The sequence below is a fragment of the Lithobates pipiens genome, unplaced genomic scaffold, assembly GCF_037356315.1.
Source record: "Lithobates pipiens isolate NorthernLeopardFrog02 unplaced genomic scaffold, aLitPip1_a1.2 Scaffold_10, whole genome shotgun sequence".
Lineage (NCBI taxonomy): Eukaryota > Metazoa > Chordata > Amphibia > Anura > Ranidae > Lithobates > Lithobates pipiens.
In genome coordinates, this window is record NW_027507686.1 from 193,691,115 (window position 1) to 193,714,584 (window position 23,470).

The 23,470-nt window shown below is 40.7% G+C and overlaps 2 protein-coding genes across 2 annotated transcripts in view; both read left to right on the forward strand.

Moving 5' to 3' along the window:
* VWCE (von Willebrand factor C and EGF domains) overlaps positions 1 to 23,470 on the forward strand; it is a 136,423-nt gene that overhangs the window by 35,697 nt on the left and 77,256 nt on the right. The window contains exons 5-14 of the mRNA XM_077460807.1: positions 4,903 to 5,022; positions 6,421 to 6,576; positions 9,206 to 9,331; positions 9,436 to 9,552; positions 10,863 to 10,985; positions 11,175 to 11,303; positions 16,933 to 17,052; positions 17,895 to 18,316; positions 20,186 to 20,276; positions 20,357 to 20,439. Coding sequence (XP_077316933.1) covers positions 4,903 to 5,022; positions 6,421 to 6,576; positions 9,206 to 9,331; positions 9,436 to 9,552; positions 10,863 to 10,985; positions 11,175 to 11,303; positions 16,933 to 17,052; positions 17,895 to 18,316; positions 20,186 to 20,276; positions 20,357 to 20,439 — 1,487 coding nt within the window. The remainder of the gene's footprint in view (positions 1 to 4,902; positions 5,023 to 6,420; positions 6,577 to 9,205; positions 9,332 to 9,435; positions 9,553 to 10,862; positions 10,986 to 11,174; positions 11,304 to 16,932; positions 17,053 to 17,894; positions 18,317 to 20,185; positions 20,277 to 20,356; positions 20,440 to 23,470) is intronic.
* Positions 1,679 to 2,923, forward strand: LOC143937436 (bactericidal permeability-increasing protein-like; the record flags this gene model as incomplete). The annotated part of the gene is made up of 1 exon (XM_077460808.1): positions 1,679 to 2,923. A coding segment is annotated over one exon (975 nt), but the record flags the coding sequence as incomplete, so codon positions are not given.

Below are 23,470 nucleotides of genomic sequence, written 5' to 3' on the forward strand. Positions count from 1 at the left end.
AGTGCAGTTCGTTTTGCACTTGTGACCCTTTTTTCAGCGGAGAGCGTGCTGAAGACTGCTCTCTGCTAAGGTCACAGAAGTCGGTCCAGGCTCTGCATTATCACGACCATGGAGTCAGGATCCACCCAGATCCTTGGACTGACACCCAGCTCAGGCTCTTAGCGAGCCGCTGAGAGCCTGAGCCAGCCGCTCCAGTGACAGCCCAGCGCTCCAGTGAGCGAGGAGGGGGCAGAGCAGAGAGCTGTGAGGGGGCAGAGCAGAGAGGGTTCAATGGCTCGGTTTTCAGTGTAGTGGCGCCAGGGGAAAGATGCTGCATTCACCTAGGTAAGTATGAATACAAAATAAACCAGAAAACATATTTCTCTTTTAAGGTGGGAAAAGTGTTGAATCTTAAGAGCATGTCCAGCTTGGGAATGGGGCATTAAACACTATTGCAAGCCTCTTGAAAATGCTAGTTTTCTGGCTGTTATGCTGGCCATCTTGCTTTAACACCATCCGAATCATCAGAATGAGTATGCATTTTACTGTAAGAAAGCCATAGTGAAGTTTGACATCTTAATCTTCATACTTGTTCCAGATTCCAGATATTGAAGCATGGAATTTTCATGAAAGTGTTACTGTCCATTTACTGACAAAATCATGGAACATATTCTGTGCTCATGATTGGGAATATAGTAAATTCTATTTTTGTTGCTGTCTGAATCCCCACTGGGAAGATTTTTCCTTACATCTTGTTCCAATGCAGTGGTCACGGGGACAGAAATTGAAAATAAAGCCAACATTTTACAGGAGGCTAGGGGAACATTTCCACAGGATACATACAGTATATTCTGGTCACCACTGTAATATATGGCAATTATTTTTAATTTTGTCATTAAGATAGGAAGTAAGAGAAATATCTCCAATGTGATGCAGACCTCAATAAAAGCCCGACACCAGATCTGTTTAACAATAAAAAAATTAAAAAAAAATCTCTGATTTAATAGTCTTTCTACTCACATTGGCCTTTGTGTATGTGTTTATCGGTAGGACTGTAGCATGGCTGTTAGACTGTAAGCTCCTCTGATACAGTGACTAATAGAAATGGTTTATATTCCTCTGTAAAGTACGGTGGAATTAGTTTGCACTATATAAATGTATAAATAAATAAAATACATATGGCCCAGTTGTTTCCAACTCTACATGCCATAATGAGGTCACCCTACAGTAAAACACTTGCTCCACCAGGCATTTACCACCGGAATCGTTTAACTCGTAAACTTAATTTTCCTGGAATGTCGATTCCTGGATTAACATAAACTAGATTTGCCTCCTATTACAAATTTATTACAAATTAAATGCACCTGTTGTCTTGTTATACACATTTCTACAATCCAACACCACTGAAGTTGTAACAGAAATGTAGAACTAGTACCATTTAAAGCTGAAGTTTAGATATGGCAATTTTTGTATAGTTACATTGGTCTGGTTTAGACCAGGGTAGGTAGGTATGTATGAGCCTTATCTGTGGGATCCTTGGCATGGGACCTGGAGGTTGGGAACAATCACTGTAGTAGCAGTCTCTACCATTGTGGTTTCCAGCTTCCCGTGGATCCCACAAGTGTGCAAGTGTGTGTGTGTATATATATATATATATATATATATATATATATACATATATATATATATATATATATATATACATACTCTATCAGGGAAGTTTGGCTGGCTGGTCGATCTTTTCCAACACCATGTTGAAAAAGCATTAAGAGAGTCTATAGAGAGTCAGATCTGTCCATTGGTTCAGAATGCAATTGTCACTAAACTGGAACCACTTCTTCAAACCCTTCCAGTGACAGCAAAGATTGACAAAGTAGCTGCCATTGATTATTCTCTCACCGGCCCTCCACCTGTGACTGCAGCAACTGTGGATGTTGCACTGAAGGGAGAATTTTTTGAACTGTCCCATCGGACTCCTCCTCCTTTCTCACCGCCATCGCTATCCTTACCAGCTGACCACAACCTCATGATTTACTTCGGAGTCTCCGATTACTTGTTTAACACCGCTGGCTTTGTCTACCATTCAGCTGGGAAACTAGTCTTTAATGTCACTGATGACAAGATTCCTAAAGACTTTAGCATTCGGTTAAACACTTCTTCATTTGGCGCGCTAATACCTCAGTTATCCAAGATGTACCCAGATATGCTCATGAAACTCAAGGTCTCATCTACCTCAGCTCCATTTCTAGACATCAAACCAGGAAATTTGACTATTTCCCCAAAAATGGACATTCAAGCTTATGTGATCCTACCCAATGCCACTCTGGCTCCAGCTTTCTTATTAAATGTGACAACCAGCTCTCTAGTGAAGGTAGCTATAAGTTCAGGAAGGATTGTGAGTAATCTGGAACTGAGTAGGATACAAATGGACCTTAAACACTCTGATGTGGGTCCTTTTTCCGTGATGATATTAAATGCTGCTGTAAACTATTATATGTCGCACATACTGCTTCCCCAGGTTAACGACATCCTGCACAAGGGTTACCCCCTGCCACTGCTGGACCATATTCAGCTCACAGATGTTGTCATAGAGCCACGAGAGAATTTCCTTCTCTTTGGAGCAGATGTTCACTATGGACAAGTGGAGAACAACTGGATTGTTGAATTATACTGATAGAGAAGGATGCATCAGGATTACACTGCATCCATGTGAATCTGCGATTACCTAAAAGTCAATCTTGTAGCAGGACATAAAGCTACACTCTGGTCAAAAAAATATTAAATCTTGATGTATACAGGGAGCACCTATAACTTCACATTATCTTCCAGGCATTGCTGTACTGGACCCAATAACCCTAAATGGTTTTCTGGGTGGTTTGAGAACCCTGGCTCGTCATGCAAGATTGGCTATTCTCAAACAGCGCCTAGAGGCGATTCAGTTCGAATTGTGCGCTATACAAGTATTTCATTCATTCATTCATTCATACTCTATTGTGAAAAGTCTCGGCACACCTGCCTTTACACTCAGTTGAATTTTTATGGCAGACAAAGCACCAGATTTTTGCCTGAAGGGCGTGTGCCGTGAACTTGTCTTGCATACAAACAATACACAATTGTCGGTCAACAAACACAAACATAGTGACGTACTACGTGGAATTTCAGCTCTTGAACGCCACCCTTTGGGCACCTTCTGCTAATGTTGTGTTTGGTGGGCATCGAATCCGAGCATGCGTGTTTGGCCTTTTGTGTACTCCTGAAAGCAATTTCTTGGTAAATATAATCTGTAGGTACAAAGCCCACAGAATTACTAATAATCAGCTGCCGTAAAGCCTAAGTTAAATCAAATCAAAAATCATTTTAAAAACAATCAGCGCATGGACTATTGGATTACAATTAAAGCAATGTGTCCCTTGTGTTTTGGGCTGATGTGTTAGTTATAATTTTCTATCCTCTGATGCCCCCAAGCACCGGAAGATTTCAGCAGCAGTGGGTGCTGAAGATGCCCACCCTTTCTGCCCACCTCCTCCATTTATAAAAGCTGTACTGTAGTTTCTATGAATGAAAAGTGTTCCATGAATAGAGGAGGGGAAGATGATTTAAAGGTCTGTTTGGTGCAATTCATAGATCATTTTTCATTCAAGCGTAGTAAACTGCATTTTTTTTAACCCCTATAAGACAATTGCATATTGTGCTAGTATGCATTGCAAACTAGCACATTTTTCAGCCTTAGAACGAAGCCTTCCATGGGCACGCTGTCATTTCTGAGGGCACTTCCATCTTCTCTCGGTCTTCCTTCCAGGTTTGCATGCTCCTGCTGTCTGATTGGTCACAGACAGTGGCATTAAGGGATGGAACGGGTATGCCATCCCATCAGAGCGCATACACCAGTGACATCACTGGATGAATGTAGTGTGATTATCTTCTAAACAATGCAAGTTTAGGAGATATTCACAGATATTCACAGTACCCGCAGGTAAGCCTTATTGACTTACTGTGGGTACAAATTTAAAAAAAGGGTTTACTTCCACTTTCATATAAGCTATTGTCCTGCTTCTATGAATGGAGGAGGTGGGCAAAAGGGCTGGTATAGTCTGCACTCTTGATGAGTGCATATGACATAATCTAATTCAGTAAAGTACCATACAATGGGAAAAAAAAAAATATGGGATGTTTAAAAAAAAATCGTACTTGCTTCATGCCATTCTCTGATTCATTACATATCAATAGTCTTGTATATCCCACTGCATATAAAGACCAAAATTAGCTGCGCTTTTTTCTCTTATTTGTATATCCCACTGCCTATTATAAATGTTGCACATGTATAAGCTGTTGCTAGCATATAGGGACCTGTGAGTTAGAGGGGTTCATAAATATCTGGTACACTAAGGTGAGTGAGTGCTTCATTTAATACCTAACTTTTTTTTTAAAATCAGAAGAAAGTTTTATTTTACACATTTAAGCATACATGTTCCATAAACATAAAAAAAAGAAAAGAAAACAAACAGGCAATTACAGCTCTGAACTGCAGAGAGCTTACTAAAGAGAACATAAAGCCCCACCTAGTGGCTGAAAATAGAAATGACAGTGCCAGTAGAGCATTATCATTGCACACTCCAAAGTCAGAATGAGTAACCAACAGCATTCTACCCCAATATCCTATCTATAATTAGGTCTACTGGGGCCAAGCCTACCTACCTTTATTTTACTTCTGGCACCTAACTTTTTCAGCCTGTTTCTTGTCAACAAATGCCACTGGTCCCTAAATACTTGTTTTTTGTTCATAGATTACACAGACTGGCTCCTGGGCCAAGGATTTGTATATTCTACTGATGAGTGCTTGCTAAATGCTGTTTAAAATCGTTCTTCTGAATAAGTGTCAGATACTTGGGTACTCTTTACTCTCTTCATATAATTTATTTGCAGGGTTTACTCCAAGTTGCCTATCAGCACTGTGTGATCAAGGCTGTAAAGTGATCAACGGTATTGCTATGTGTACCTGTTTCCATGGTTACATTCTTGGAAAAGATGGAAAAAATTGTTACGGTAAGTTGGTGGATTCCATACATTTTTTACAGCATTTTCTCTGTTTTAGACTAGACTAGACTTATGCCGCGTACACGGACTTTTCAAGGGACTAGGTCCGACAGTCTTTCCTACGGACTTTTGGCGGAGTTCCGAATGAATGGACTTGGCCACACACAATCACACCAAAGTCCGACGGATTCGAACGTGATGACGTACAACCGGACTAGAATAAGGAAGTTCATAGCCAGTAGCCAATAGCTGCCCTAGCGTTGTTTTTTGTCCATCGGACTAGTGTACACACGAACGGATTTCTCGGTCCGGCAGAGTTCCGGTGGAAAAATTTAAAACATGTTCTAATTCTAAAGTCCACCAGATTTTTGGCAAGCAAAGGTCCGATGGAGCCCACACACGATCGAATTGTCCGACAGACTTGTTCCGTCTGACCTTTGCTGTCAAAAAGTCCAGTCGTGTGTACGCGGCATTAGAAGTAGTGAAAGGGAATATTGAGTTTATATCACATGAAGAGCAATTCTCTAGTAAAGAATTAACACATACTTTTACCACTGTGCATTTTCTGAATTTTTTAAATGTTGTTGATAATATTTTAAACAAATCTAAGTTTTTTGTGCAGGGATTGCATTTGTTTATTACATGCATTATTCTTACTTATATTTTCTGTTTATGCTGTATTTGTATAAATAAATAAATAAAATAAATTGGCATAGATGAATTCCAGATATGGATTTTTTACCTAGTTACAGTCATATAGATTGTATTAGGGTTGCACTGAAATTGTTTTTTGGCACAGTGGCTGCGTTTGATGGGCACAATGAGGCTGCAATTGATGTTTTTTTTTTTTTTTGTTTGCGCCCCCCCAAAAATTTTGAGCACCAGCCACCACTGACTTTGACATACTGCTGGATCCACCCTGTACCTTACATCTTATCAATGGTCTGTAAAATGCTGGCCGTGATGTTGAGTTTGTGGTATATAACGCATAGTGGTATCTGCTCTTCCCAACAAAAAGTATAAATATGAGTGATCTGGCTGTCTGGCCTAAAATGTGCATACCTAGCTTGTTAGGTTAGAAAATGTTAACCCTTTGCCGACACTGGGAGATGGCCTTTTAAGTGGACCCTGACACCTGAGGTCTGTAGGAGAGCCTCTGGATTACGCAGCACTGTTTTTTGCTGCACGCTGCAAGTGTCATCGTGACCCCATTCTATGAGCTCTTGATCGTCGGTAGTTGACCATGAGCTGTTATTGACTGCTTGGTCCAAGTTTTGGGGGGCACTGATGGAGCTTTCCCCAGATATGTGGCAACGGGGCATTAAGGCCCTTCTACCGCATATATGCATATTGCTGTCATAAACTGGTTAGGAATAATTTTGGGGTGCTGTTTTATTTTTCTGCCAGATATTGATGAATGCTCTCGGCCTCAGGCTCTAAACCCTTGTCATCAGCAATGTAAGAACAACATTGGAAGTTACAGATGCATATGTTATTATGGGTATCAGATCTCAGCCAATGGACGCACGTGTCTACCTACAAAGCACCCCAATACCATTGCTGGTAAGTTCCAAACCTTTTCCAAAGAATATTCCAAAAAAATGTATATCATTTAGAATTTTCTGATGAAGTCCTAGATCAGGGATAGCGAACCTTGGCACCCCAGATGTTTTGGAACCCATGATGCTCATGCCCTCTTTAGTATAATTGAGCAATATGGGAAATGTAGTTCCAAAACATCTGGGGTACCAAGGTTCACCATCACTGTCCTAGACCTATGGCATATACAGATGTTCTCCATGCATTAAAGTATAAGCCCAAAAGTTTGCATTTTGTTTTTTAGTGTAGAGTAAATTATAATGGGGAATGGTTAAGCCTCATCAGGTTACTCACTGCTGTCTGTGTTCTGCTGGGGAAAGTTCACATAACTTCCTGGCTTGGAAATGCAACATTGTCACCAGAACATTTGTCCTAATTTAAAGATTTCCCCTCACCTTGTGCTCTCATGACAACTCTAAAATATGGTATTTCCTCTTACTCTGTCTTGGTGACAGTGGTCAGCAGTACAAATATAGGGGTGAACCTTCCCAGTGATACAATCTTGGCAGAGGGTCTAACCCTCTCCTACTCCATTCAAAAGTAAAAAGAAAGTTGTTTCTTTACATGTACTTTAAAGCCAAAATCCAGCCAAAAAAAAGTTAGCAGCAGAGAGCAGAAGGAACATTTTAGTCCCATGTACTGACAAAGCAGTACTGTCATGGCATTAAAACATTTCATGTCCAACTCAGTTCACTTAAGGCTACTTTCACACGGAGGCACTTTACAGGTGCTTTAGTGCTAAAAATAGCGCCTGCGAAGCGCCCCTAAAGCGCCTCTCCTGTCACGCCTGAGAGCTTTCACAGTGGAATGGTGCGCTGGCAGGACGTAAAAAAAAGTCCTGCAAGCGGCATCACCAGGGCGCTTTAGGAGCAGTGTATACACGCTCCTAAAGTGCTCCTACCCATTGAAATCAATGGGCAGCGCCTTTTAACCCTTTATTCGGCTGCTAGCAGAGGTTAAAAGCGCCCCACTAGTGGCCGAAAAGCACAGCTAAAGTGACGGTAAACGGTAAACTAGTGGCGCTGTGCCGCCGATGCCCTAATGCCTCAGTGTGAAAGTGCCCTTAACCACTTGACCACTGGGCACTTAAACCCCCTTCCTAACCATACCAATTTTTTGCTTTTGGTGCTCTCACACTTTGAATGACAATTACTCAGTCATGCAACACTGTATCCATATGAAATGTTTGTCCCTTTTGTCACACAAATAGCACTTTTTTCACTTTTTGCGCTATAAATCGAAAAAGATTGAAAATTTGTTAAAAAATAAAAATAAAAAAATTATTTGTTTCTGTTAAAATGTATTGCAGAGTATTGGCAGAATATTGGCAGAGTACTGCAAGAGTACTGCAGAGTATGGGCAATGAGCAGTGCTGTGGGCACTACAGATCTAGCCCACAGCACTGCTGCAAATGATCTCTCCCCCTCTCCCCTCACACTGTTTACATTGGTACAGAGAGGGGAGGGAGGAACCAGTGTTATTACATGATGCCGGTTTGTTCACAATTTATCGCTCCGTCATTTGATGGAGCGATCACGGGGTAAACGGCTGCTACCAGTGGCCATTTACCTTGATCCATGATGCGCTGGGTCTTCCGGACCAGGCGGTCATGGATTTTTCCAGGGGGCGCACGGGAGAAAGACTCTGGGAGGAGGTCCTTCCAGAATAAGCCGACTGCGATGTAGCCGTCTTTCCGCTATGGCCCGGTCGGCAAGTGGTTAAGGTAAACTATAAGGATTTGGGTTTGATTTATTTTAAACATATTTAAAAGATACAGATTCTTTTATTAAAGGTATTAATTTTAGGACCTGGGACCCTCCTACAGTACCTCTTCTAAGTCTGTTCCTAACTGTTCCTCCATCAAGATCTTTGTAAGTCACCTACCGTATGTCTCATAGACATGTGCGGTTCGTTCCGAATTAAAATTCAGATAAATTTTCATTATTTGGAAATTTGGATGTATCCGAATTTCCAAATTAAAATAGTACCAAATGTAAATGAATCCGAAATAACAAAGAATACATTAGGATGAAATTTGAATTCAAATCGTTTTTCTAATACTTTTCAAATTCAAATACTTTTTTAATTCGAATAGTTTTCCAATTTCCAAAGAGAATAAAAAGGAATAGAAAATAAAGGAATAGAACAGAACATTTTATTTTCTATTTTATTCTTTTATTTTCTATTATATTTTATTCTTTTTGCTAATTGGAAAACTATTCGAATTCAAAAACGTTTCTAATTGATTTGAAAACGAATAAACTAAACAAGTTCCAAAAATGTAAGTTGGACAACACCGGTTTCACGTAAGTTGACCACCACTGTTCTAGATTCATGTCTTCGAGTTGCAGGAGGCTAAAAACTTCCTTTACTAATACATTTTTTGCGAATAGAGCAAGACTCCTTGAAAAGTTCTTATTTGAAGGGTAGAGTTTTAATAAAAAAATAAGTGTACAAAAAAAAAGTTTAAAAAATGGCAATGGAATCTTGAAAAACACATCATAGCAAATTCAGCTGAACCCTGAGAAGGTGGATTTTAAACATTTCTTGATATTATTTATGATCAGTCCTTTCCCCAACATTGTAATTACAGCTCCTGGTCCTTGTGGAGAATATGGCTGTGAGTTAAGCTGTAATGATGGAGGCTGTGAACATGTCTCCCGTGTGTGTCCACTTGGATTTCGCATGACTGAAACAGCAAATGGAGTCACCTGCACAAGTATGCTAGTACCCTCCTTTCTACTATCAGACTAGCTTTGATGCACTGTAAATGTTATCTTTGTGAACAGTCTTTTTTTTTTTATCATACCTGCCTTTTACCAGACATTAATGATTGTGCTGCTTCTACCTGTGAGGGAACTTGTCGGAATACCGAGGGAGGCTTTGTATGTGACTGTGGGCCTGGCCTGAAGCTTGCTGCCGATAGGACCAGTTGCTTGGGTGAGTTATAACTCTACAAGATTGCAATTTTTGGAGATTTACTCTCAGTGCTGGCATACAGACCCCTATTCAATTGTTAAGGTTTTAACGACTCTGAAATTATTAATGGAAAACCCCAGCTGACATTTATAACATTTATAATAAATGATGCAATGTAATGAGGAATGTAATGAGTGATGGGTTCTAAGAAGGTTTTACTGTACCATGCTTTGGTTCAGTGAAGGCCTTTTTGGTCCTGGTCTGGATGTATAGGTTGTCATGAGTTATATAGGAATAGTTTGCCTGGATCCACCCACCATCTGGAAGTAAGTAATTTTTTGGATATTTGACGTAATGAAATATGTGAATACCTTCTGTTCTAAGAAGTTTCTACAGTGCAATACATTGGTTCAGTGTCCTTCCTCATTATAACCCTCTAGATCAGGAGTCTCCAAACTGCGGCCCTTTGATTTCCTTTATCTGGCCCCTCGGGGCACTATACATCCCACTAATACGAGACACTATTTTGCCCTCTGGCTCCAGAAATTGAGCATAATTCCTGCCACTGACACCACCAATGGGGCACTATTCCTCCCCCTAATACCAAAGATGTGGCCCTGTTTACTCCCACTGATGCCATAAAAGTTTTCTATTCCTGCTGGCCACAGTCCAGCCCACCTAAAATCTGAAGGACAGTAAACTGACCCTTTGTTTAAAAAGTTTGGAGACCCCTGCTCTAGATTATACAGATACTCCTATACAGACTTACCTGTTTAATGACCACTCAGACTTACGACCAGCTCGCCTCATGCAAACAACACGCTATACATCATTGTATTGTACAGTACAGTATAGAATTTTCATTTGTGTTCTGTACTTATGCAAATTAAAATGTTGAGTTGGAGTTTTTTGTTTAGACCTTTTTTCACAATACAGTACAGTAGTCAATAATGCAAAATACTTGTGGCTCCTCGTTTAACAACCAATTTGTGTAAAGACCTGGTCCTTGGAACAGAACCTGGTTGTTAAGTGAGGAGTACCTGTACTTTTATTTTGTTCTTTCTGGCAGAAATAATCCATCAGAGGAAAGACTAAGCGCACATACCTGACATGTTCCAAACATTTCCTTCAGCTTGGTTATGGGACTTGGATTGAATCACTGTAAATGGTCAAATACTGTATATTTCAATCCAAAATTTTTATGCATAGCCAGTTTAGATTTCTTCTACATTTTACTTTATAATTCCTATTTATAATGCCTATTTTAGTTATCATAATAATATTTGTATATTAAAATTACTATCCGATTTTAATTGTTTTCTAACCTTCAGATATTGATGAATGTTTGACACAACGATCAGTTTGTCAGCACAGATGTAAGAACATTCATGGCAGCTATAGATGTTTGTGTGGAACAGGGTTCACTCTTCAGAACAATGGACACACATGTGCAGGTAAGCAGCAGTTATTGATCATTTGTATTCTCTACCCAACTTGAGTTCCTTTTAGAATCGTTAAATAAATTAACTTAGCCATTGTTTATATTTGAGAAACTTTTGAAAAGACCTGCATTTTCTCTTTAAAGCCGAGTTCAGGGGTACAAAAACTGTTTTGATTGTTCCATGTTATTGCTTATTGTACAGATATCAATGAGTGTCGAAGACCAGGGTCCTCTCATCTTTGCCAGCACTTTTGCCACAATACCTATGGAAGCTTCTTCTGTTCATGCCAAGCTGGGTTTGTTCTTAGCATAGACAGAGTATCTTGTGTTGGTAAGTATATACTTGTATAATATATACAGTATCGTGGCGTACTTAGTTTCCACTTGTTCAAAATAATCCTCTTTTGAGACCTTGTGCTTTCATTAAACTCTTCCATTGTTATAGATGGATTGTCTACAGGTCAATATAGTATCTTTTTCACTATGTGCACTGTATTGTTGACCTGATTATTTGATGCCTAGGAAAGCCTTAGCCCTTGTACACACGGTCGGAAATTCCGATGGACTGATCGGACCATGTTGTCGGATAATCCGACCGTGTGTGGGCTCCATTGGACTTTTTCCATCGGAATGTCCGACCAACAAAGTTTGAGAGCTGGATATAAAATTTTCCGACAACATGATCCGATCGGACTTTGTCCGATCATTTGTAGAGAATTCAGATCGGACAAAGTGCCACACATGCTCAGATCAAATTACGAGACCAAAGCTATTGGCTACTAGCCTGAACGTAGTCGCGTCATAACGAACGAACGTCATCACGTTCTGAACAAACGGATTTTTCGACAACTTTGTCCGACCGTGTGTATGCAACACCAGTTTCGGACAAAATCCGTCGAAAAAAAAACAGACGGATTTTGTGGTTGGAATGTCTGCCCGTGTGTACAAGGGCTAACAGTATTTTAGATGTACAGTAGTTATTGATTTATCTTGTTTTACACATTCACTAAGCTCTTCCGAAGAGCTGTGTACATCACATCTGATCATTTTACCCTTGCTTTTGTTGGACTCTGTGCGGGACACTGTGGTATCTTTTACTCTAGGTGCACTGTATTGTAAACCTAGTTATCTGAAGCCAAGGAAAGCCTCACAGAATTCTAGGATTTAAGTAGTTATTGTGGTATTTGTTGCAATTGATCTTTTTCTAATGCCCCGTACACACGATCGGATATTGATCGGACATTCCGACAACAAAATCCATGGATTTTTTCCGACGGATGTTGGCTCAAACTTGTCTTGCATACACACGGTCACACAAAGTTGGTCGGAAATTGCGAACGTCAACGCGGTGACGTACAACACATACGACGAGCCGAGAAAGTTCAATAGCCAGTGCGGCTCTTCTGCTTGATTCTGAGCATACGTGGAACTTTGTGCGTTGGAATTGTGTACACACGATCGGAATTTCCAGCAGTGTTGCCAACCATCAGTATTTTTACTGGCAGCCAGTAAAAAACAGGCACTTTTCTCCTGCCAGTAAATGCCAGTAAGAGGAAAAGATTGCCAGTAAAAAAACATGGCTGTGACGCTTGGCTCAGAACTGCGCATGCACAGCTCGGGTCCAGAGGCAGCTGAGACCATCCAAGTGTCTGCTACAGTGTGTTTGGGTGGTACCGGCGGGGGGGGGGGGGGGGGGCGGGTCTGATGGACGTGGTGCCTGAGCGTGTTGTGTGATGTCATGGTGCAAGAGAGCCAAGCATATTGTACTTTTGGAAATGCCAGTAAAAACTTGGCTGTGCCAGTAGATTTTAGGTGTTGTGTCAGTAATTTTCAATCTGGTTGGTTAGCAACACTGATTTCCGACAACTGAGAATTTGACGAAAAAAAATTTGAGAACCAGATCTCAAATTTTGTACGACGGAAATTCCAATGGAAAATGTCAGATGGAGCCTACACACGGTCGGAATTTCTGACAAAAAGCTCCCATCGAACATTTTCCATCGTAAAATCCGAACGTGTGTATGGGGCATTAGACATTGTGCTTCCAACACATCCAATCATTTCCCACTTGTTTTTGATGTTCTGTCTACATGTCACTGTGATATCTTTTACACTGTTGACCTGGTTGTTTCATACCAAGGAAAGTCTCACGACATTCTGGGTATGATTTAATTTTTTGCTGTATTTTTAAAGTCTCACTTACATAAAAGATCAAGGGTATGCAGATAAACGACCAGCCATTCCCACAAAGCAGGTGAAAAGTCTCGGAATAAAGATCACAGCATTATCCGCAGAACGCTGGGGGGAAGCTCAGCTGTGTTCTGCGCTCAACAGAGACACAGACCGGCTCGTGAGAGCAGCGTGTGACGCCAGCGGGAAACACCAGGAGACACAACGTGTTTCTGAGCATGCACCAAGTCCAGAACGGACATGCACGCTCCTTTATCAAGTGTAGGTGCAGGGAAACAGCAGTGAATGGCATTTAAATAAGAATATGAGTAGAAGCTGGACAACAAAAGCTCTTCACAGCGCCTTGAGGCGATTCAGTTTGCGTTGTGCGCTATACAAATAATTTCATTCATTCATTCACAACAAAATTAACCCAATAATGTCTAATAGCAGGCTGAAGTAACAACCCCATTGAAGGATACTGATTACCAGGGCAGGACTTAGGGTGGCGGGGGCCCCTGGGCTTGATCCACTTTCGGGCCCTACCTTGTATACATTACTACATTTATCGGTGTATAACACGTTCCGGTGTATAACACGCATCGGCTTATAACACGCATCCCAAGTTTAGGAGGGAATTTTAAGGAAAAAATCTTTTAGGGGGAAGATTAAGGAAAAAACTTAGATTTAGATGCCCATCAATGCAGCCTTATTAGTGTCCATCTGCAGCCTTGCCCATCCATCTGCAGCCTTGTCCAGTGTCATTGCAATCTTGCAGTGTAGCCTTCTCATTTGCAGCCTTACCCCAGTGTCATTTGCAGCCTTGTCATTGCAGTCTTGAAGTTTAAAAATGGCACGCCAAGATACAGAGTCCTGTGTATCTCGGCGGCTCTCGGTGGTTCTCGCAACCCGAGCGGTACGGAGAGTAGCCAAACGTACTCGGCGCGGCTCACAGTCACGCCCAGTCTCTGTGTTATGTCCATCATGACTGGGCATGACTGTGAGCGGAGCCGAGCCAAGTACACTCGGCTATGTATCTCGGCAGGGCCCGCGGGGCCCCCTGTTGGGTGGGGCCCATGGGCTTGAGCCCAGGCAAGCCCAATGGTAAGTCCAGCCCTGCTGATTACACTAACTGAAATATATATATATATATATATGTATAAATGAAACTAATGGTGAAATTAATAAAAATAGACATAAAATAGAAATGAAAATGAATATACATTAAATAAAGATGAATATGAAGATAAATATAAAGTAAATAGGAAATTGAAAATACATTTGAATCTAAATGAAAATAAAAATAAAAATGTAAATAAAAATGAAAGAAATAAAAATAAAAATAAATGAAAAAAATTATATATATGAATGAAAAAAATATATAAACCATAAATATATTTGAAAATATAAAAAAAAGTTATAATTAATAATGAATAATTTCATAGAAATATATTCAAAAAAATAATATAAGGGAACATATAATAATGAAGAAATTATGAAAAAATTTATGAATAAATTAAATTAATGAAAAAATCATAATAAATAAAAAATGAATAAATAAATAAACAATAGATAATAAAAAATGGGTAAAAATAATTGATATAAGGCAATACTGATGTGTGATAACTGTAATAAAGATAAAATAAAAATAAAAAACAGATATAATTGTAATATATTGTTGTATTCACTAAGCTTGTATCTATGCCCAGAAAAGTGCTCAGATGTAAATGCATGTAGATCCAACTTTGATGTGCCCATGAGTACACAAAAAAATTCTCTTATAAAAATAATAAACATTCCCAAAAATTTAAATATAAAATCAATCACATGTAAAAAAGGATCAAGGGTGGAAAAGGAAGGAAAAGAGGAGAGGAAGTATCTATATTCTCAGAAGTTTAAAGAATGGTGTGTATCTCGATTTCCTCATTGAGGCCATTAGGGGCAAGAGTGTCCAAAGAAAAAATCCAAAAAGTTTCACGCTCACATAATTTGGAAAAACGTTCTGCCTCGGACACTCCTGCAGGTATGGATTCAATAACCCAGACCTGAAGGCCTATTGTAGATCGGTCATGAAACTCTCGAAAGTGGCACACTATGTTTATCAGAACCCAATTCGATCAATCAACGGTGCTTACCAAGGCGCTGTCTAAGTGGGCATATTGTGCGGCCTACGTACAGCATTTTGCATGGACAAGTAAGGCCATAAACAACGTAATTACTAGAGCAGTTATGGAATTGGGTAGCTGGATACATGACTCCTTTATGAACAAAGTTCTTCTGGCCATGATTAACAAAATCACAAGTCTTGCAAAGGAATTTGTTACACCTGCACATCCCTACAAGTGGAATAAGACAAAGAGGATTGGGGTCATATTTACACTTCAGTTTACTAGGTGCTATCTTGTTTTTAAGGGTAGGTGCCCTCCTATAAGAAACCTTAGGTCTATCACTCAAGGAGGAACTCAGATGAGGGTCCTGTTTTAGAATACTCCAATGTTTTCCTAAGATGTGTTCCATTTTCTTATACTGTCTATGGAACCCAGTAATGAAGCATACAACAGGTTCTTCCGGAGGTTTAACAATCCTTGTTTTTTTTTTCCGGGAAGGTAAGTATTTTATGCTTGTTCCACCAAATATGGGGGATAACCCTTCTCAATAAACTTTTCTTTGAGTAAAGAGCTCTGTGTTATGTAATTGCAATCTCTAGTGCAATTCTGTCTGAGTCTACAGAACTGTCCCTTGGGATGTTTTTCACCCACAAGGGGTGATGGCAGCTATCATAATGTAGATATGAATTGCCTGCAGTGAGTTTAGTGTAATTGCGAGCAAAGATGTTATTACCTTCATGGTTGAGCTCTAAATCGAGGAAAGCTATGCTCTCCTTATTCCAAACTGCAGAAAAAGAAAAGCCCAGATCATTTGTATTGCAATAGGTGACAAACTCGTCCACCTGGGATGGAGTACCATCCCAGATGATGATGATATCGTCGATGTATCGACCAAAAAATACAACCTGTTGTGCAAAAGGATTGTTGTTACAAATATACAGTTTTTCCCACAGACCCATGGCTAGATTGGCATAGGAGGGCGTAAAAATTAGCACCCATCGCTGTGCCATGGGTTTGTAGGTAAAACTGGGCCTCAAATTGAAAATAGTTATGGGTTAGACAGTAGGCCGTGGCTTCCAAGATAAAGGAAGCTTGTCTAGTATTAAGGTTAGGGTCAAGCGTTAGAAAATAGAGATCCAGAAGATGTATGGAATCTTGTATGTATGATGGCAGATCCTGAGCCAAGGGTTGCAAGAATGAATCAATGTACAAAGAGAAGCCACTACTGACACTATTCATAGATGCCACAATGGGTCTACCTGGTGGATGAGATGCATCTCTATGTACTTTCGGAAAGTGATAGAAGTAGGGCGTACTGTAAAAATCTTTCCGTAAGAAAAGAGCTTATTTTTTGTCAATAATTAGATCCGAGATGGCTTTTTGGATAAGAGCTTCAATACGGTCCATCCATCCATTACAGCCAGCAAGTGACCCTAATTGGCCCAGTTATAGTGTTTAAGTACTTTTTAAACTTTGAGAATGAACTCTTAAACATTAGACTTATTTTAATCATATTGTCAGACATCTGATTTTTAAGCGCCAGCACCCTGTGTTGTAGCAATAAAAACCTGACAGAGGAACCTAAAAGATAAACACAAGCTTATGGTTGTTTTTAACCCTTGAACAGTAAAAATTGTCTTCCCCAATAATTGTGCCACATGTGTGTTTTTTTTTGTATTCTAGATGTGAATGAGTGCCTAGAAAACACCACCCTATGCATATCAGGCAGCTGCATGAATACACTGGGGTCATATGTCTGCTCCTGCCCTGATGGCTTTCAGTCAATCAATGGTGGCTGCTCAGGTAACACATTTGAAAGCAGTTTTTGTACTGGTACCCACAGGCATGAGACTCTTTCTGTGAGAACAATGGGAAATCAATTTGTTCTCATCTTCTAGATTGTAAGCTCTAACAAGCAGGGCCCTTTGAGATCCCTCCTTTATTGTAAGTGTACTGTCTGCCTTCATGTTGTAAAGCGCTGCACAAACTGTTGGCGCTATATAAATCCTGTATAATAATAATAATCCCTTGATAAGACAGGCTTTTTCTTCCTAATTCAGGCATTGGTACACAATGTGAAGAGATCACTAGTTTCTTTGCTTAGATAGGAACTTCAACCCCACTTCACCCCCCCCCACTTTACCTTTTATGCTGAGTTGTGCCTAAGCAACATGCTTGTTCTGTATGCTTTGCCATGGCATACCATGTCCAGTGCCATTATCTTCCTCTCCTACATCATTGAGAACTTGATGTCTCTTCTGGGTTCTTGTAGCTCCCCTCAATGCACTCTGCAAGATCCCCCTTCTCCAGCACTGTGTTTGTGCCTCTGATGCCTCCTGGGATATCGGATGTGGATATCCAAGGAGGCTGCAGAAGTAGAGTGACTTAATTCTCACCTAGGCAAAAATCAAGGCATGAGGGCAGACCAGGCTGTAGTATCAAAAAAAAAAAAAAAGTAAGCCTAAAAAATGTTGGCTATTTTAGGTTTAGAAGGAAGGGATTAAAAATATGTAAAGGAGTATATTAGAGTGAAGGTCTGCTTTATTCAAGCTGGAAATTAACCACCCCACTAAATAGGACCTACTTCCAGACTTGTCATAGGTGAGCTTAAGGAGAATAATACTTGGTTTTTATGCATTTTATAGCCACTCCTCTTGAGACAAAGACTGAAAGCTTACTACAAGCGGTGCACAGTGACTGGATGCCACTCAGCTTAACGCCACCAATGTCTGCAAGCATTGAAACACCAACTACAAGTGTTTCCCAGACAGATCTGGCCAGTACCAAGTTACCACAAGAAATCTTTACCACAAAGTCTACCTCAATGCAACCAACCACAACAACTAAACTTGATCCAGTGCCTCCACCTCAACATCTCAAAACGGGTCATTCTTCATTATCTCAAAAATCCTCAGGAATATCTCACATGCCTCTGAAAGAGAACATAATAATTCCCACTGGACAGCCTACTGTTTGGGGCACAAATGTGCCTTGTTGGCATAACAGGGAACTGCGGCTGGCAGGCAGCACCTGGACAGAGTCAGGATGTTCAGATTGCATCTGCAAGGTAAATGTCATTGTTCACAAGTGCTGAATTTTAATTATGTTGTAACTCATCACTCTTCCTTTCCTTAATACAGGAACTAATGCAACCATGGTGCCACCATTATCCTATACGGGTGACTGTTCATATAACTGTAGCATTACCCCTGTAGGGGATGCAAGTGACAGGGTTCCCTACTGCTGCACAGCCAGGCACATAACATCTTCAACATACATCCAGACACAGAAAACATCCCTTGAGCTTGTTTTTGTTATTATATTGAGGGGTAATAACTTGGATGGGGAAGGCCAGCTTGACAATAACAAACAGGACCAGGGACAACTTCCTCCCTATTTACACAGCTTCAACTTGATCCTCCTGCACAATAACTTGATCTTTTGTACAACTCTGCTTGGTTTCATCCTTAAGAACAAACTGTCTTTTGTTAGCTTAGCAACAGCCCCTTACAGGCTAGGAATTCTCAGTCCCTTAGAAAAGTATCACATATGGAGTGAACTGCATCCTGCAACACATTCTGCTTCCCTGTAGGTATTGGTCCCAGCTCTACTTTTTGCAGAAAATGCTAGCCCCCTTGGCTGCTTCTCCTTCCCAGTCTCCCTGACTGACACACTACACCAGTCCTCCAGACTGACACACTAGAAATCTCCCAGGGTAAGGTTGAAGACTTAAGCACACCGCTGTCTTCAAGAGAGATCTGCTACATGTGGCAGGGGTCCCTCATGGAAACAAAACAAAAAAGGAAGGCGCACTGACCTAGTGCATTACCATAAGTAGAGCTTTATTAAGAACAAAACATTTAGCAAAATGGCTACTCACAAACGAGTATTGATAAAAGGCATAATCAATACAATTGGGCCCATCACACCGAATATTGCCCGTCTTGGCTCTGAGGAAAGGGGTTCTCCCCTGAAAGGCATCAGCCGTTTGTGTTGGGGTACGAGTCGATTCATCTGACATCAGATCTGGATGCGTGGATGTTCGGTGTGATGTACCCAATTGTATTGATTATGCCTTTTATCAATACTCGTTTGTGAGTAGCCATTTTGCTATATGTTTTGTTCTTAATAAAGCTCTACTTATGGTAATGCACTAGGTCAGTGTGCCTTCCTTTTTTGTTTTGTTTCCTCCAGTATTTGAATACCCAATATTCTGAGGAGGGCTGCAAGACCTTTTGACACTACCTTTTAAAACTGTCGGTATCACACTTTGAAGACCTAGACACCAGAGCGCAGGAGAAGTTGTCTTTTTCTTGTACTTTCTTATTTTAGGGGTCCCTCAAGGGCCACTGACAGCCTCCCTCAGCACTGCATCTTCCATCCGTCTCCCCTTGCTGGCATGGCTCATGTCTATTTAAGGACTCACTTAGTCCCCTGCCAGGCCCACTTCCTTCTAGACTATTTTCCAACATTCAAGAACCAGGGGGAGGCACCAGAGAGCTGCCTAGATGAGTCATCCAGTCCTGAACTCTAATGAACCCTGACCCAGATTTCAGGGCTCAGGCTTATATTTACCTGCACACTAGAGGGTGCTACATAACATACTTCAGTAAGGACAAACACCCCGTTGAGTAGCCTAATGTTTATTGAGTAGCCTAGTGTTTATTCTGTACCAATAGGGAACTACTCTTGGACATGGCATAGCCTTGTGTCTGGAAGAAGAAACTGGACTAAAGGTCAGCAGTTAGAGTGGACTGGATAGATTTCCTGGGGGGTTCTGATCAGGTCAGGCTGGGTTACCCACAGGGTGTTACAGGAGGCATGTGGTCTGTATATTTTTGCCCGGTAACCAGAGGTTTACATTTTATTTAGAAAACGGTGCAAGAAATAACTCGCTTAGCGCTATCTTAACATAGATGTATTGTGTACATTTCAGGAAGGGAAGGTTTCATGCGTCAGAAGGGTATGTAATCCAGAATGCTCGCATCCCGTCTTAACCCCTGAAAGTTGCTGCCCATCTTGTGATGGTGAGTATGTCACTTTTCCTCCAAATAATTTGTAAACCTTCCTCTACTATCGCACATTGATTGCTTCTGGTTTCTGGCAGGATGCTTGTTTGAGGGAAAATTGAGAGCAGATGGAGAGCTCTTCCCAATTACTCCAGATAATTGTACCGTTTGTATCTGTCTGGTAAGAATCATGAATTTTAAACCCAGTTTACATAATTTAATTTAGTCTAATACAGTATAATGCAATTAATCTACAAATCCCCATATGTGTACAAATACATGACTGGAGTTGTATGCAAGTCATAAAACTAAAGATGGTAATACATATGAGAGGGGTATTATCTAATTTAATATAGTTTGCTATATTTGTCTTTTTTTTACTAGACTATAACTTTGTTGTTAGATTTTATTGGCCAATCAAGCTAGTTAGGGATTTCATATAATGTAGCTTTCCCATCTCCAAATAAGAAGAGGACCTGTACATTCTCTCCAAAAACAACATTTACATTAAAGCCTTTTATATTGGTAAAGGTAGCCAAAGATGACTCCTTTTTTTGTGAAGTTATTCAGGTTAAAGCGGGAGTCCGCCGTTTTTTTTTTTTTTTTTAAAGCCAGCAGCTACAAATACTGCAGCTGCTGACTTTTAAAATAATGACACTTACCCGCCCAGCGAACCCGCGATGTCGGCACCCGAAGCCGATCTCTCGGGTGCTGCCGCCGCCATCTTGGCTATGGGAATCAGGAAGTGGAGCCTTGCGGCTTCATTTGCCGGTTCCCTACTGCGCATGCGCGAGTCGCACTGCGCAATAAGGATGGTCCCCGCTGTCTGCTGGGAAACACACGGATTCCAGAGACAGCGGGATCCGTGTGTTTCCCAGCAGACAGCGGGGGACCTTCGGAAAGGGGCGTAGATATCTGCGGAAAGGGGCGTATATTCTGCAGATATCTATGCCAGAAGTGGGTGCAGATACCTGTACTGTACAGGTACCTGCACCCCCCTCCCCCTTGAAAGGTGCCAATTGTGGCGCCGGAGGGGGGGAGGGTTCCAATGAGTGGAAGCTCCACTTTAGGGTGGACCTCCGCTTTAATAAAAAAAAACACTGAATACATTTCTCCATCCACACAAGTGAGATGGATAGAGGAATCCTTCCTGCTTACACACTGTATTCTGTCCGTGTAACTCCTCTGCTGTCAAAATACAATGAGCAGCGGCTGCAGCTGGCGATCAAGAAACGATTTTCAACAGTCCCATTCGGCAGAAATTGTTCTAATGATTTAACTTCTGCTGAACGGGGACCGCCATACATGGAACTGTTCCTGCTGAACTGGTCGAATTTCATTCCATCTATTGCCATCTTAAATTTAAAAACATGTTTACTGTTTTATCAATTTGTGGCTTCTGCTGTTTATAGATATACTGATCAGTCTTTGTCCTAGAAAACAACATACTATAAGAATGCGATTTTCAAGCCGTATAATGTATTTTTCAAACTAAACAAGTTTAGGGCTGTTACTGATTAAAATTTTTGTGTTCGATTAATCGATTTTTTTTTAAATTGATTAATCGACTAATTTCGATTAATTATAACGCAAATACTTTTAGATGATCTCCTTGCATTGCAACTCTGCATTAGTCAGTGGTAAATGTGGTATACACTATATACAATCACCCGACACTAGTTTGTTTCTACAATCCATGACTTAACTTCACAGTTCACACAAATATGTTTTAAATTAAAACTGTAGCACTGACGTAAGTCATTTTTTTTTTTTTAACAGTAGCGTGACAATCCCTCCACCTCCAATCTAACTAATCACTCTCACCTTATGGCATGGACCCCTGTGCAAACAGGTGGTCATGTAAGCGGGTATCAAAAGGGTTAACACGGACTATAAACTTCTCTCACATCTCCTTAGATCTCAGCAAGGATGCCAGGTCATGAGTAGAAAGAAAAAATCTAAGTGCTCACCGCTTAAGTATAAGATTAAATTTTTGTGTTCAAACACAAACTACTCACATAAAGATGATAAAAACACAGCATGTAAAGCCGACAATCCTGTTAGTTCTGTAGGGTAGCAACGGGTGATGTCATGTGTAGCTCCTCCCTGTGCGCATTACGTTTAATCAGAACTTCAACGTCACCGGACTCCTCCCCCCCTTCCCTTCGTTAGCAGACGGGGGCACTTGGGGAAGGGGGGAGGAGTCCGGTGAAGTCGATGTCCGTGACGTCACCGGATCTCTGACAGAACTCCTCGAAGAACCGGAAGTCGGCTGAGAGGTGAGTATATTTATCGATCAAAAAAATTAACGATTAATCGAGGAATTAATCTTTAATTTCCACAGCCCTAAAAAAGTTATATCAAGATTTGTATTATACCAAAGTGTTTTGTATTTCATCATTCTTAAAGTATATCTAAGCCCAAAAACAAAAATGTAATAAATTGCAGTTTACCAGTCCTTAGATGAGAAGGCAGCATTTTACTTATTCCAGACTTTTTTCCTTTTTCACCTGGTGACCCTACCAGTAAGTTCCTAGGTGACAACTCTCACTTATCATACGTAGAGTCCTCCTCCAGTTAGGCTGCAAGGCTAAATTTAGTTCTTGGCTTCACTGCAGCCAGTGGAGCAGTGATCTATTATTTTTTTCTGGTCAGTTTTCTAGCTGGGTGTTTGATTACTCTCACCTGCTTCTGGATGAAGCTTTCAGAATATAGGGCAGGAAAGTCAAATGACCAGTATGACTATTATGCCCTAGCCAATTCCTAGAAGGAGACATTCAGAAGGTGGCTGAGGAGGAGATAAATGTTTGGAAAACCTTTCCAGAGTGTACTTTCCTCTCCAGATGGAGTTCCAGTTTTCCTGGGGCTGGGCAATAGCTAGTGAAACAAGAAATTGTAGTCTGGGCCTCAGCAGATGCTGGGCTGAGGGCCTGGAGAAGATTATTAAATGATTATTTGCCAAAGAGCACCACCCTAAAGTCCTGGTCTGGAGAAGAATATATTACCTCCCTCATGGAGGAATTGCCTGTGGATGCTGGGTGTTGGACAGCTTCTTAGCCCTTGTACACACTGTTGGACATTCCGATAACAAAATCCAACGGATTTTGTCTGAAACTGGTGTTACATACACATGGTCAGACAAAGTTGTCGGAAAATCCGATTGTTCAGAACATGATGACATTCATACGTAATGACGGGACTACGTTCAGGCT